Here is a 14,949-nt window from a genome sequence, read left to right on the forward strand (position 1 = left end):
GAAAAAATCGAATTAAGGTGAAATTCTTTCTCTATAAAAAAAATTATAAATGCCAAAAATTCTAATAAAAGATGTACAGTTAAGAATAAATGGTATTCAATGCAAACTCTTCGACAAAAAGTTAAAGTCATCAATGGGATTCGAACCCTGGACCTCTTGCATATCAGCCGAGCATCTTATCCACTACACCACGAACACCGATGGCTGGTCATTGTATTGTTGTGGTAAAGGCGTTCCAGGCTCCCGCAACCCCATGACGTCATTGCCGTACGCCTTATCCACGTCCGGTTACCGGACGCGTATCCTCTATGAAACGAAAAAGTAAATCAGACCACAGACCCGGGTCTAGGTCTTATCATGAGACCTACGATAATAGCTAATTCCATATATGGAAGATTCCGCTAAAACAGATAATAATGCCAAATAATGCATATTTATTTATGTGTTGATGATTAAAATCAATGCTTAGTATCCTATATATGTTACACATTTAAATGTAGCACATAGCTTTCAAGGTTGGTCATAGCCTAGCTAAAAGGTGTGTTTAGGTTTCGGTGTAAAAAAATGGCTTTTTTTATAATTCAATTCAACAACAACAAACGCACCTCCATTTAAAAGTTTGTAATAAATTTGTACAGTTAGTTATCCATCATACAGCATTGTGTATTTTGTAATAATTAATTTTCAGACATTCTCATTTAAGATTTAAGGCAAAAAAGATTGTTCTTCGCATTGTTTGAATATTTACGAAAATGAACGCGGCTAACCAGATGAGGCTCAAATTCTTGTTTCATTGCTTTGGAAACCTCTTCGTAACTGGCACCAATGCAAAGGGAATTCTTAGAGTAATTACCTTGAACGATTCGGTTATCAAAAGTAAGTAAATAGTAATTTAATACGTTGGGTTACATGGTTCTTCACCTTAGCCCTCTCAGAATTTGGTGTGGATTAGTTTATAGGCCTAGCCTAAACATCCTAGCGTAGGCCTAGGCCTACCTAAGTTATTCATGAGACATTCAAAGGGCTGGGTCGGCTGTCCTTCCTTCAATTATTTCTCCACTCCAAAAGGCTTTATAGTGAATTTGACACCAACCATTTTTAAGAACATGAGTGGGCCTAAACTTATTGAATTGCTTACATGTAGCCTAAAATAACAATGAAAATGGCTAGGCCTAGGCCTATCTACTTCTAACCTAGGCATTTTCATTAGGCCTATCCCAATCTCCTCTAGTGTTGGCTGTTGGGTATCGATAGTTGATATATAGAAAATATTTATGTTTGGAAAATGATTTTTAATTGATGTTTTTCCATCTACAAGTATGTAGGCCTAACTTATAAGTTGATTGGGGTACAGTTTCTTAACTGGGCTACGCTAATATGATTGAAACTATCGATTCAATTCGCAAGCCTTCATGCGATTTTTTCACCATCAGCAAGTTTGGTTGGTTAAGTTAGGTTGAGAGAGAGAGAGAGAGAGAGAGAGAGAGAGAGAGAGATGCTTTATTTGCAATCTTCAAGATTGAAATAGTGTCAAAAATACAAAGTGTATATACAAACAATTAGATTGACATTCTTCTTCCTTTACAATAAAATGTTCGAAATATTCAGTCGTTCCGCCAGTTGGTGAATTCAGTAATCGTATAGAATGGACGACCTAGCAGCCACTCCTTCAGTTTTGTCTTAAAAATTTTAGGTTTTGAAGTTTTGACTTCATCTGGTAGTAGGTTGAAGAACTTCGCTCCGTTGTACGATGGCTTCATTTCAAACCGCTTGCTGTGGTGGGCAGGAAGGTTGAAGTCTCCTGCGCGCCGAGTGTTGTACTGGTGGGTATCTTCATTTTTGGGGAGACCCTTCAAGCAGGCGAGTGAAACAACTTCCAAGATGTAGATGTTCACCACAGTGAGAACGTTCCACTGTTTGAAAGGCTCTCGGCAGCTCTCCCTCCAGCCAAGGCCAGCCATGACTCTTAACGCTCTCTTTTGCAGGACCAGCACCCGTTGGATGATGTGAAGGGAGGCACTTCCCCAAAGCTGAATGCCATACCTAAGATGACTTTCAAAGAGAGAGTGATACGATGTTATTAGGGCTTCTGTCGTACTAATGCACTTGATGCGTCTTAGAGCGAAGGTTGCGCTGCTTAATCTCATGCATAGTTCGTCTATGTGATCAACCCATGAGAGCCTGTTGTCAATAACCAAACCAAGATGCTTTGATGATTCAGTGACCTGAAGATCTGGACAGCCAGAAATCTCATCTCTCTTCGTTCCCATGTTTACCTGCTTGGTTTTCCCCGCATTGAATACCAGGTCGTTCATGTTACAGTAATCAATTGCTAGGTTTAATGCAATGTAAGAGTTAACTTCTAGATCTTCAACTGAATTGCTTGAAGTTACTAAGACTGTATCATCAGCGTACATTAATGCTTTACTGTACGGCTCGATGTGTGATGGAAGATCGTAAGTGAATAGGATAAAAATCACCGGCCCCAGGATAGACCCTTGGGGTACGCCTCTTGAATTAGGAAGCAGTTCTGATCTGTATGTAGAGACTCTCCCATTCACTTTCTGTCGTAGTTGAACAAGTTGGTTGCGTCCCACTAGGTAGCTCTGAAACCATTTCCAGGCAACACCTTGCAAACCAAGTTCTTCAAGTTTTGCAAGGATCAGATTATGGCTGAGGCAATCAAAGGCCTTACTCAAGTCGAGGAAGACACTCGTTACATTCTCCCCCTTCTCGAGTTTGTCCACAATGTGTTCAATCAATTCTACCAAGGCTGTAACTGTAGATTTATTCTTTTGGAAACCATGTTGAGAATTTAATCTTATCCTGTTGATTTCTAGATGATCCGTGAGCCTAATAAGAACTATCTTCTCCACAAGCTTCGAGAAGGTAGAAACCAATGAGATGGGCCTATAGTTTTCTATGTCGTGTTTACTTCCTTTCTTGTGTATCGGAATTACTATTGAGCTTTTCATTTTGCTTGGGAAAATACCTTGGGACATACTTAGGTTTATTATATGTTGTAGAGGTGTTACTAGTTCATCTTTGCAGTGTTTAACCATGATTGACGAAAAATCATCTAAGCCTGAGGAAGTCTTGTTGTGTAGACTGCAGATAATCTTGAGCAGTTCTTGCTTAGAGGTAGGTGGAAACGACATCAAGGGAAATGGTACATCAAGTTGGGTGTGTTGTTCGATTCGTGGCTTCTGGTCAGGGATGTTTTTTAATGTATCTTCAGCAACTGATGTGAAGTAAGCATTAAAGCAATCAGCAAGTTTCCTGGGATCTTCTACTTTGTTTGAGTCCACCATGAGGTATTTACAACTTTCAGGTCCAAGCTCTTTTGACTTCCGCTCACTATTAATCACATTCCAGATAGCCTTCGACTTTATTGAGGACTCCGAGATGTAGTTGGCAGTGGCTGTACGACGCAGCGATTTCAGCTTTAGGTCGTAGGTTTTCTTTAAATGATTTGCCTGAAGTTTATCTTCTTCTTTTCCTCTTAGGATGTAGAGGTCTTGAGCACGAATGAAGTCTTCTCTCATAATTTTGGCTTCATCATCGTAAACATGTTTTACCGGATTTTTCTTCTTGCTTCGGGACATTGTTCGGGGGCATGTAGCATCAAGAGCTAAAGTAATGATTGAAATGAAACTATTGTAGGCATCCTCAACACATCTGTATTCTAAGATAGTTGTCCAGTCTTGAAGTGATAAAAGAAGTTTTAAATTATCTAAGTTATGTGGTTTGAGGCTACGGAGAGAGTAAATACAAGGTTTTGTTTGTGCTACAGGTAGGTTTATACTGCACAATTGTCCAGTATGGTCCGAAATTCCAGTATTGATAACTTGAACGTCAACCTCTTGCATGAAATTTGAGGATACACAGCACATGTCGATCGATGTTGAAGACTCCTTAGAAATTCTTGTAGGAGGAAGCTTAATTCGGTGAACGTTAAAAGTCGTTAGGAGTTCTTCCAGTTGTTTGCTTCTTGCTGATGATACTAAGCAGTCGATGTTGAAGTCACCCATGATGAGAATTATGTCATGCTGTGTCACCCAAGGGTCTAGAATTTTTGAAAGAGTCTCCAAGGAAAGATCAAATGCATCCTTGCCCTCTCCTGGGGGACGATAAACGCCCAGAACAAATAATTTTGCATGTTTATTAAGTTTTACAGCAACCGCAGAAACTTCTATTACCAAAGGGGTGCTTGCGAGCTCTAAGTTTATTATTTCAACCTCATTCTCAAGGTCAGTGTGTTTGAAGATGGCAACACCCCCTTTACTAATATTTGTCCTACAGTGGGCTGAGAGAAGATTGTAGTTGCTCAGCCGCGTATTGTTCAGACGATCATGATCTTGTCCATGTTCTGAGATGATGATAATATCTGGAGAAGTGGAATGGAGGAGGTGATTAAGTTGTTCGATTTTATTCCCCATGCAGTCAGTATTTTGATGAAATATCGTTAGGTTCTTGAGGCTCTCCTGAGGTTAAGTTATGATGGTTTAATTTTATAATACCGTAAGTTAGATACCTAGGCCTATATTTTGAAATAACTTAGGGGTATCGATTATTAAGTTAATCAATATTTTCAAGTCGATAAGTTAGTATTAATCAATATTAGCGTAACCCAGTTAAGAAACTGTACCTGTTAATTATTTTGTCTTCCGTTATATTTTTTGTAATGATATTTTACTCCGATATTTTTGTTGACGGCTATAAGTTAACTTAGGCGTAGGCCTATGTAGTAGGCTATATTTTTCTCCAATAGGCCCTAAGTTATTTACTTTTTACCTTCATTTGTCACAGCCATCAGTGCTTCGGAAAGTAAGTTAATTATTTCTCTAGCCTAAGTTATTTTAAGCCTGAGGTTTAAATCTGTGGTTATAGTCTTAAGTTAAACCACCATTGTTAGAGTTAACTTAATATAGATTTGGGGAAGTGGTCCTTTTGGGATAACTTTTAAATTCGAAGAAAATATTGTGAGGCAAACTTTTTTGGTTATAAACTTACTTAGGCTTAAGTTATTAATATTTTCCTGTACGGTAACTTTAAAATGTTAACCCTCAGTCGGTCACACCTAATCTATTAGATACCAAAACATGAAAAATTCCTGCTATTTTCATGTTCTCGTCCCAAAACCGTTCTTGGCCAGTTTGCTGTTTTATCCCCTCTCCCCAAACACCTTTTAAGTAGTATTGCTGTTAATTTTGTCCCGAGCACACTTGCTTTGTTTTGCTCTGTTGTATATCTGATAGATACAGTGTGACCTGTCCTATTTTTATTTTGTGATGTTGGCCTAAGTTATCTCAAAATAAAAACGGGACCGGCTTCGTTTTATGTGATAGGTATATCTACCGGTATGTTACGGTACCTGATCATACCAAAATTAGGTAACTTAATTCCATTTAACTTAAATATAGAAATAATAAAACTTTTTTCCCAGAAAAAAAATAAAATGTTGAGTTCAATGTGACATGCAGTGGCACTGGTCGCAATTCAATTTTACACAGGCGTGGTCTAATGGATGTGAAAATCGGGAAGGAATTACAAATCCCGTCCCGTCCCGAACTAATAATTTAATCCCCTCCATCCCTTTTTGTAGAGCTTAAAAAACAAATAATTTATCATGTTGAAGTCTTATTATGTGCCAAAGTGTTACAGAGAATATTAGGCTACAAAATATTGTAAATTTAAAATTCCCATATTATTCTTATGTAGAATAAATAAACTGTTGTAGTTTGCCTGTTTATGAACATATTTTGATCAAATTTTGAAAACGCATTTGTTTTATGCTAAACTATTACCAATTCACAATAAAAGCACTTTATTACCTTCCCTGTTGCAGCAAACCTAAGTACTCGTTAAACTAATACAATTTAGATGAGATATTTTATTGTAAATCCAATCAGGCAAATAGAAATTCGCTTAGTCTGCAGGTTTGCTGCGGCGGGGGTATTTATATATCTTCGAACACATATTATAGTTGAAATTTGTTACAGTAGTTAATATATATATATTTTTAAATGTTTTCTGTAGAAAAATCAATATAAATTGTATGCCATTTTCTATCCATAGTTAGTCATTGTGGACATATCAATGTTTAGTCATTGGTTAATTTACTATCCATCCTCTTACGTATAGCTGATAAATGTCAAACAAGTTGTAATCTTGCATCTGATTCATTTATTCTAATTTTAACTGAAAATTAATTTTACATTTCCATGTTTTAGGAATCAAAGTTGGCATTGTTGGGAAAATCATCATAGAATCTGATGAAAATGACAACCATTCGACCATCGAAAAAGTCTTCTACGAGAGTGATATACATGAGTTTCACTCCCCTGGTAAGTAGGTTTTCAACTTAAAATTAAAGTTTAACGTGCTAGGCTAGTTTTTACATTACCTACTAAAGTAATAAATCTGAGAATATAGGCCTAAGTTTTTGGATTCATTGTTTTTGCCAAATGCTCTTTTGCAAAATGTATCCGTGAACAACGTTTGTATTACCTACTTACAATTTTGCAGATTTGATCAACAGTGAGTACGACGAACAGCTCTTAGAGTTCTCTGTCCCGTTGGACAGCAATCTGCCCCCGTCAGTCATGTTGAAACAAGGAGGTATAATCTACTATCTCTACGCTTCCATGGAGGAAACATTCCAAGACGAGATCCCTCAGAACATCAACACTGAAGCAAATATTTCGGTTGTAAACATCGTTGACTGCAATACCATTCCTAAAGCTGCCGTAAGTCTAGTGCTAGCCGATCAACATGTCATCCAATCACACTTTATTTTAGATAAGAGTTGTGTTTTTTTTATCTTCTTCATATAATTAAATATATTAGTTTAAAAAAGTTTGATAAAAAATGCCATTAATGATTTAACTTTTCGATGATGATGTCAACACTGCCACGGGAGACGTTCATTATATTGCCGCGGCCCCGCTAGACAACGATCACGTTTCCTTGACCGCGGGAGACGATATTGACGATTATGCTGTTTAGACAGCCGCGGGAGTTGTTCATGATTTTGCCACGATCGCGCTAGATGACGATCAAGTTTCCATGACTGTGAGAGTTAATGATTATGTCTACATGGCCACAGGAGATAATCAGAATATTGTCGCTATTGCGGGAATCGTTGGTAACATTTCTGTTGGCACACCTGTAGTTAAAATACAATTAGTTTTTGTGGTTAGATCTTCACTTACCGGGTACCTTCGATATGGTGGTTAATGTGTTAAGAAGGGTTTAAACCCAAATTGGCTAATTAGAATTTATCATTGCTGCATTGATTTTTTTTTTACTTGAAAAACAACCCCACAGTATCTTAAAAATACTTTAGTATGACTTATATATAAGGGTTAGTATAACCAAATGATTTAGAAAATTTGGTAAGACTATAAAAATGGTATCAGTATCGAGAATCGTTTTCAGGTTTCAGTATCGTGAATTGTATCATTTTGATATCGACTTATCGCTAGCCTAATTGTTGAAAAAAGTAGGTTTGAAAAATTAATTAATCTTGAAAAGTCTGGAATTAGTCTTGAATTTTGAAATGGAAATAAACTATACACCCTTACTTCTCTGTGGTATTTTTAGGATGTAGGTATCCCTAAACATAATTTACAAAGTTTTTGATTGTTTACAGAGGGACAAGTCTATCGCCAATGCACCAGTGAAGATGTGCATGTGTCTGACGTCTGATGAGAACTCCAGTTCTCTGCAGGTCTCTCCTCGCTCGTGTGTTCCGGGAGACTGCCTCAAGATAAACGCAGTCGTGTTCAACTCAAGGCCTTACCCATTGTGTTTCGTACAGGCAGCTCTTGTACAGGTGAGCTATTTATCGGGAAGCTGCAATAAATAGGAAGAAATTACTGGATTTTTTATCAGATAGTTCACTAACTGTTAGGTGTCTTAATTTTTAATGGGGTTCTAATTCAATTGATTACCATTCCTCTGAAAATTTTACTTCCAGCTTTTTGCTCTTGAGACTTTAATCTTTAGAGTAATCATAGACAGTAAGGAAACAACTCGTTTGATTATGACACAGTTATCATCAGGGATGATTATGGGACTTCTTTATCTTCAAGATTGAACAACCATGATCATGATTCAAGTGTTTTATGAATTTAATATTAAAAATTAGAAAGAGACCAGATCAATAACATTTTAGGCTAGGTTTATTTATTTTTTCCATTAAAAACTTGAAATTCTGTTTAGATAAAATTTATTGCAGGTTAAATAATTATAGAATATTAGCTTTCCATGAATTCTAATATTTTTACTAGGGTTTTATGGATTATCACTTTTATTTACTCATAGTTTACGTTTAAGTGAAAATTTGTAAAATTATTGAAAACTGTTGTAAATTTATTTCTTATCATAAGGCCTACGTCATGTAATTGGTCGATTGATAACTGATAAGTAAGTCGCTTGATAAATTATAAACGAATAGCTACACTAAAGAAAGTGATAAGTTCATGCAAGTCTATTTAAACTTAACTAATTCTTTAAGAACTGTTTTCTCTAACAACATTTGATTGATAGGTGGGTTACTTTCATCAGTCTCTGACTTTAATTCACAGGTTTTAACACCAGAACGCTATCAACTAACGTTTCTCAGTTGTAATAGAACAGATTAAAATGACTACTGCTTTAGAACATCGTAACGATGATGATTTATAGGAAAACCACAAAAATTTTTATAACTTGTGAGTTGTGAACAATAACTTTTACACCATTGGAGGTTGTACCATTTTGTTCAGAGTCATAACCATTGTACCAAAAACAGAGTCATAACCATCATCCCATAACATACTAAATTGTAACCAAAATCAATAATCCAATTTTAGCAAATTTCCCTATAGGGAAGTAGCCATTACTGTAGGTGGCACGGTAAGACTTAGGCCCAGGACTGATTTACTTTTACATTTTGGTGTCCCCAGAGGCCAAACATGCCAACCAATAGATTTACATATGTGTTAGAGAGTTTTTGTATGGTTATTAATTATGGAGAAAAAAAACTGTAAATTTCAAATTCCTATGTTATTCCTGTGGAGAATAACAACGAAACGTTGTAATTTGCTTGTTTATGGATATTTTTTTATCAAACTTGACAAATTTATTTATTTTATTGTAAGCTATTAATATTTTACTAAAACACTTTATTAGCCTCCCTGTAGCAACAAACCTAGGTACCTTTGACTTGTTAAACCTAATGTTATTTAAATAGATTTAATTTAAAATCAATTCAGGCAAATGGAAATTTCTGTTATTTGATGGGTTTTCATGGAATAATCGTCATTAACAATGAACATTAGTAGGCCTATCCATATCAAATTACATCAAAATCCACAGGTGAAGTTTGTAACTCTACACACACATAGGCTACTACATCAAACCCAAAAATCAAACTAAAAAATGTTTATGCCACACTACACTATTTTGTCGAACTTCCCACGCAAAGATTTAGTCCAGAAAACTGCTGTTTGCCGCCAGCTTAATCAAATGGATTTTTATTACATACTACTGTAATGAGTTTTACCGGACACCAACCAGCTATACTGTATTTGGCGATGAGTGTTATAAACAATAACATAACCTCTCTTAGAGGTTATGACTAGTGATTGTTAGTCCTTAAGTTGGTGGTGATATATAAAGAATTGTACAGATTTAAGAGTATGGCGTGAACTATAGTACGTCACTCGTCCAAAATGTGTTTACCGGTCTCGTATGGTAATCCCGTACTCGACTTCGTCTCACACGGAAACAACCACACTCGTCCGGTAAACAGACTAGTAACGTAATATACTATTAACAATACACACTTACAGTAATTGCAGCACATATTAGTGATAACATTGGTTGAGCTATACTTGCTTAGATAGTTTCAAATGAAACTTTGGTTATCTAACTCGTGTGGAATTTTGGCCTTGAAGCACTTGAAAGGTTTAAAAAGTCACTTACCTTCCAGACTCAGGTCTTAGGAAATTTTTCCTAGAAGTGAAACTGGATTGGTCTCTGTGTTCCGCTTCCGCACCTTGAAAGACCCAGCTTGAAGTCTAACTCAATTACTTCCAAAGCACAGACATACATATCATGCTTATTTAGTACCATACACTACTCCTCATTTGTTCAAATTATTTTAACCTGGTTTTTGTCTATGTTGCCCTTAGAAAATCAAGTTGAAGTTTGAGAACTACAGCGTGAAAACGAATCGAGTGGTGTCAGAGACGAAACGCGGCTGTGTGATGCAACAAAGAGACCAAACGTGGCATCAAGAGTTGCTGCGTGTACCTCCACTGCCTCCCACCACTTACCACAAGTATCTCGACGTCACGTACAAGCTGCAGGTAAACAAAGTAAATTACCTTAGAATTGGTGAGTGATAAATCTGTGAACAAGGCCCAAATAAGACTAGGAAATTTAAGTTTTTGAACAATCATCAAAAAATCTGCCGTTTCCTCTCTTTTTCATCATTATGTTACTTCAGGTCGAGTCAAAGGGTCAAAATCGGGTTGTGCAAAACCAGGTTGCGTTGGAAAGTAAAGAAAATTTAATTATAGTAGGTTACTACAGTCGGTTTACACCTAATATTGTACATGCTCTCCTGCAAATCACGGTGAAACTGTGATCATCTGCAGTCGTGACAAAATAATTAAAGATCTTCTGGAGCTATAAAAAAATCCTGAACATATTCTGTTCTCACAATCACCTTGTGAATGTCTTTTCCCTGTCACAGAAACATCGTGAACATAATCCGAGGTCACAGAGAACTCAAGAACATCCTTTGCGGTTAAAACGAAATCCTAAACGTCTTTTTCAGTCATGGCAAACTCCTGAACATCTTCCACAGTCATCGTCTCTTATGATCGTAAAAATCTAAAAATCGTTGAATTTCAATCTTTCGCAAACGCTTTCTGTGACCATGAAACTAAAAGCCGTGAAAATTTTAAGGACCTGTTAGAAAGTACCCTATAAGAAATTCATTGTCGCGGAAAATAATAACCATCTTGCCATGCTCCGAGAAGTCGCCGTGATCTTAAGAAGTTATCATGGATAATGCTACGATTGCAGTATATCATCAATGTTGCCAAAATTGTGAGAGATGATCAGGTATGTTGTTGCAATTGGAAAAAATCATCAGTCATTGTTATGACCCGCGGGATATTGGTGTTGACATGGTCACTGGAGATGATCTCTGTGGTGTTCCCACATCCCAATGTCACAAAAATATACTATGAAAATTTTGAATTTTGTTTTCAGGGTTGAGTGAGAGCCCTGGCTGTTCATTGATCTTCTATGTTAGTGAGATCAAAGATCAAGCATGACTTGGCTTGGCAGTTTCCCATCCCAACTTGTAGACCGCTTTACGTGAAAATTCTAATTTCACAAAGCGTCACTCCCTGATTCAGTACAAACTAAAGATTTATTTCCTTATACTAAAATTTGTTATTGTTAGGCCCCGGCATATTATTTTACTTTTCAACTGGTAATTTTATAGGTTAAGGATATTGTAGCTGCTGTAGTTTGAAATATTTGAATTAATAGTTGTATACTCTTTGACCTATGCTATGATTTAGCTGCGAGTTCCTGAGAGACAGAACTTCAACGATACCTCAGTGCTGCTGACAGTCCCGGTGGTGATCGGCAGCATTCCGTTGGAGGAGTCCTTGGTTCACCTCAGCCCGCTTCCGGGATGTGAATCTTTCGGCAACAATATGCTTCCGATACCGAAACCCTATCAAGGTACTATACATTATGTGTTTAACTACAGAAAAGTTCGCATAGGTTTTAGAATTAACTTAATTGGAGGTTGTGTAAATTTTTAATTTGAACTTACAATTTTGGAATTGTAATTTTTTTAATTGGAAACGATGATTGCTTGTGTTTTGTATTCAATGTTCAATACAACCTGGGGTGAAGATTGTTGGAGGTTTGCTTGTTGTTTTGCTCTTTTCTCTGTTTAAATTAAGTTTGACGTCTGAAACAGCAGTAGTTCAACCATCAACTAGAAATAACAGTATTGGATTGTCTGTCAATGTTCACAATGAGATTGCTGAACTTTGTCCCATTCAGAAAAAATACATTTTAACAGCCACAACCCATTTATATTTTAAAGTAAAGCCAAATAGCTTGTTATGAATTATTCCGGAGGATGGAGTTCAGGTTGTTTGAAGTCCAGAAGCTAATAGATAAAAATGCAGCATATCATTGATATTTCCCCCTGCTATAGGACTTTACTAATCACAGGCTCACTTACCAGTCAGAGCTAGAAACTACATCAATACTGCAATCAACTACTGATGCAATCTCAGACATTAAGTCAGGGCTTTGCATTCCACCAACTAGGAGCTGCACCAAGATGTAATTGTTTTTGATAAACGATAGCTAACCCAACTTGTTAATTGATGTTTGTAGAGTTTGCCAGAGCTGATCGTTGTATCCAGGCTGACGAAGGACTCAAGTATGTGCCTTCTTACATCACTTACCTGTCAGATAGAGCCATGGACAACGTAGATCTTGAAACCTCCACGCCCGTCTAGTCATGCAAAAGCTTTACGTAACAAGTGCCTTTCCAGTTCACTCTAGCTTTGTACATGGTTGACGGCACAGCCTGATTGACGCCAAAGCTGTTTTTATCGCGATATTTCAGTGTGCAAATCGCAAGTACATTCGTTACTTGGGTCACATCACAGTTAACTAGTTGTAAGAAATGTTTTGTTCTGATATTCTTAGAAAGGTATACATTACCTTGCCTTGTTTATTTCATGTTTTCATTTGTGTTGTTTAACTAAGTTTTCCGAGTACTTAGGTTTGTACTTTTCAACGTTTGTTTTACCATATTGATATTGTGCTATTGGGTAAAATAGCATTATTTTGTTTGAGAGATGTTTTCCAGAGTTGTAGATCTGAACAGCCTAATAGTTTTTTTTATATAAATGTTGCATTACGCACATATTTAGTATGGATCTGACAAATTGTATTTGAATGTAAAATGACCTTATTTGTAAGCCAAATTGTCCATAAACAGATATCATTTGGATTGTAACAGACTTAGGTGCTACAACGAACAATAATATTTTAATATGTTGTAATTTTATGCTACCCCAAATTGCCAAATGAGACAATCATTGAACAGTATTCCATGCGCAACACGCTTCCTTATTGTTATGGGCAATTATGTGCAATGTTATAGATTTGTGACCAGTTTATTTAATGTGACACAATAATTTTTCACTGGAGATATGTTAAATAATTTTCAAATTATTTAGTAGGGCAAGTTACTTTAGGGATCTGATTAATTTATAAAAATGTAAAATGACTTGAATCTTCCAATTGTCTGTAAACAGTTCTCATAGATGCAACAACGAACAATATATTTTAATATTATAGTTTTATATGTTACCACAACTTGCCAAATGAGACAGATATTATATTCTTTTAAAAAAGCGCTTCCTAATTTTCATGTAATGTGCAATGTTATACTTCTGTGCCAAGTTTATTTTGCAATACTCTAATAAGGATTTTGAAGTAAGTATTTTTTTTTTCACTTTAAATAATTAATGTTGTCACTCATAAATTATTTAGTCAAGTCACTATAAATAGCAATCTTACTAATTTTATTTAAATGTTAGTTACCTTTATAATATTGTGAACAAAACCATCCATAAGCAGATCTCATTTTAATAAAATAAAACAACGTAAATATCATTTTATGTTACGGTACCCTAACTTGCCAAACAAGACAAATACAAGTAACTATGTATTTTTCATTTTTTGCAAATGGCTTTATTTATTTTTAAGTGCAATAATGTGCCATATGTTAATGCTTAGTTTAACGTTTATTTAGCAATACTCCGAACATAATATCTGTTATATTGTTTGTGTAAAGCCTTGTTTTATTTGCATGTGCACATCACATTGCATACATCACACAAATTATTTTGTCGGTGTCAAAATAGTTTTGTAATAGCTATCACACTAACTTTATTGAAATTTTAAGTTAACTTAAGAAGAATTTTGTGAATAAACCTTAGTATCTGTAAGATCTCATTTGAATTCAGGTGTTAGGAACAACGATCAATAATTTTCCAATATGATTATGTTTCCCAAACTTGCCAAACTAATATCAAATGTATTCTCTGCACAAACGCTTCCTTATTTTAAGTGCAATAATGTGCCATGTTAAAGCTATGTGTCAACTTTATTTAGCAATACAGTAGAACCTCAATAGTTCGATACTTGGTGACTAATGGGATGTTTATTTGAAACACGAGACAAAGCATAAAAATCTAATGAATAATATAAAACTTAAAAAAATAAACAAACTTATCAACCTGCATCTCTACTGTACATTCTTGGACTTCTTACTGTATAAAATAGTTTTTATTATTCAATGCCCTTTGAATGTTAAAAAAAAAAATTGTAAATTAATGTGATATTTAATGTATTGATTTTTATGCTAACGTGAAAACAATAAGAAGGCTTTAGTCTTTTACCTTGGCGAACCTGTCATCGGCCGCAGCTGACATGTACCATCCCGGCCAGTGTCGGAACTATCGAGGTTCTACTGTACTCGGAACATATTAACTTTATGTTTATACTTGTTGCATAATTTATTTAGGCCAAGTTTTGTTAAAGTCTTGCTTAAAGAAAAAGTGTTAAACAAATTTAATCTTGAAATAGAACTGTCTGTAAATCTATCTTATTTGTATTGTAACTGAAATTAGGGACTAAAACAAGCATTTTTAATTAAAATTTTGTGTTATCTCAACTTGCCAAACAAGACAAATACTCATTGTATTCCTTGCACAAAGCGCTTCTTTATTTTTAAGTGCAATTATGTGCCATTTCATAAGTTTATTTTATGTTACTTAAACATAATAGTTTTATATAGCTTAGCTTAAGTTTACTGATGTTTCAGTTGACAAACTACCCAAT

General features: G+C 35.6%; 1 protein-coding gene across 1 annotated transcript; it reads left to right on the top strand.

Annotated features, from left to right (window-relative positions):
• The first annotated feature begins 606 nt into the window (after nucleotides 1-606).
• Nucleotides 607-13,510, top strand: LOC128997341 (uncharacterized). Its single transcript, XM_054422978.1, has 7 exons — nucleotides 607-876; nucleotides 6,234-6,347; nucleotides 6,529-6,749; nucleotides 7,655-7,837; nucleotides 10,182-10,358; nucleotides 11,589-11,754; nucleotides 12,427-13,510. Exons 1-7 carry the CDS (start codon nucleotides 753-755, stop codon nucleotides 12,549-12,551), a joined length of 1,110 nt encoding a protein of 369 aa, XP_054278953.1. The 5' UTR covers nucleotides 607-752; the 3' UTR covers nucleotides 12,552-13,510.
• Nucleotides 13,511-14,949: the final 1,439 nt, after the last annotated feature.

Source organism: Macrosteles quadrilineatus, unplaced genomic scaffold (genome assembly GCF_028750875.1).
Source record: "Macrosteles quadrilineatus isolate MER2022 unplaced genomic scaffold, UCM_ALF_1.0 Scaffold_6__1_contigs__length_79288215, whole genome shotgun sequence".
Classification (NCBI taxonomy): domain Eukaryota; kingdom Metazoa; phylum Arthropoda; class Insecta; order Hemiptera; family Cicadellidae; genus Macrosteles; species Macrosteles quadrilineatus.

What these genes read in the sequence shown, in the direction of transcription:
- LOC128997341 (XM_054422978.1), top strand. Translation starts at nt 753, where the DNA reads ATGAACGCGGCTAACCAGATGAGGCTCAAATTCTTGTTTCATTGCTTT. An exon ending in GAACGATTCGGTTATCAAAA is followed by an intron (nt 877 to 6,233) that starts GTAAGTAAATAG and finishes TCCATGTTTTAG; the next exon opens with GAATCAAAGTTGGCATTGTT. An exon ending in GATACCGAAACCCTATCAAG is followed by an intron (nt 11,755 to 12,426) that starts GTACTATACATT and finishes TGATGTTTGTAG; the next exon opens with AGTTTGCCAGAGCTGATCGT.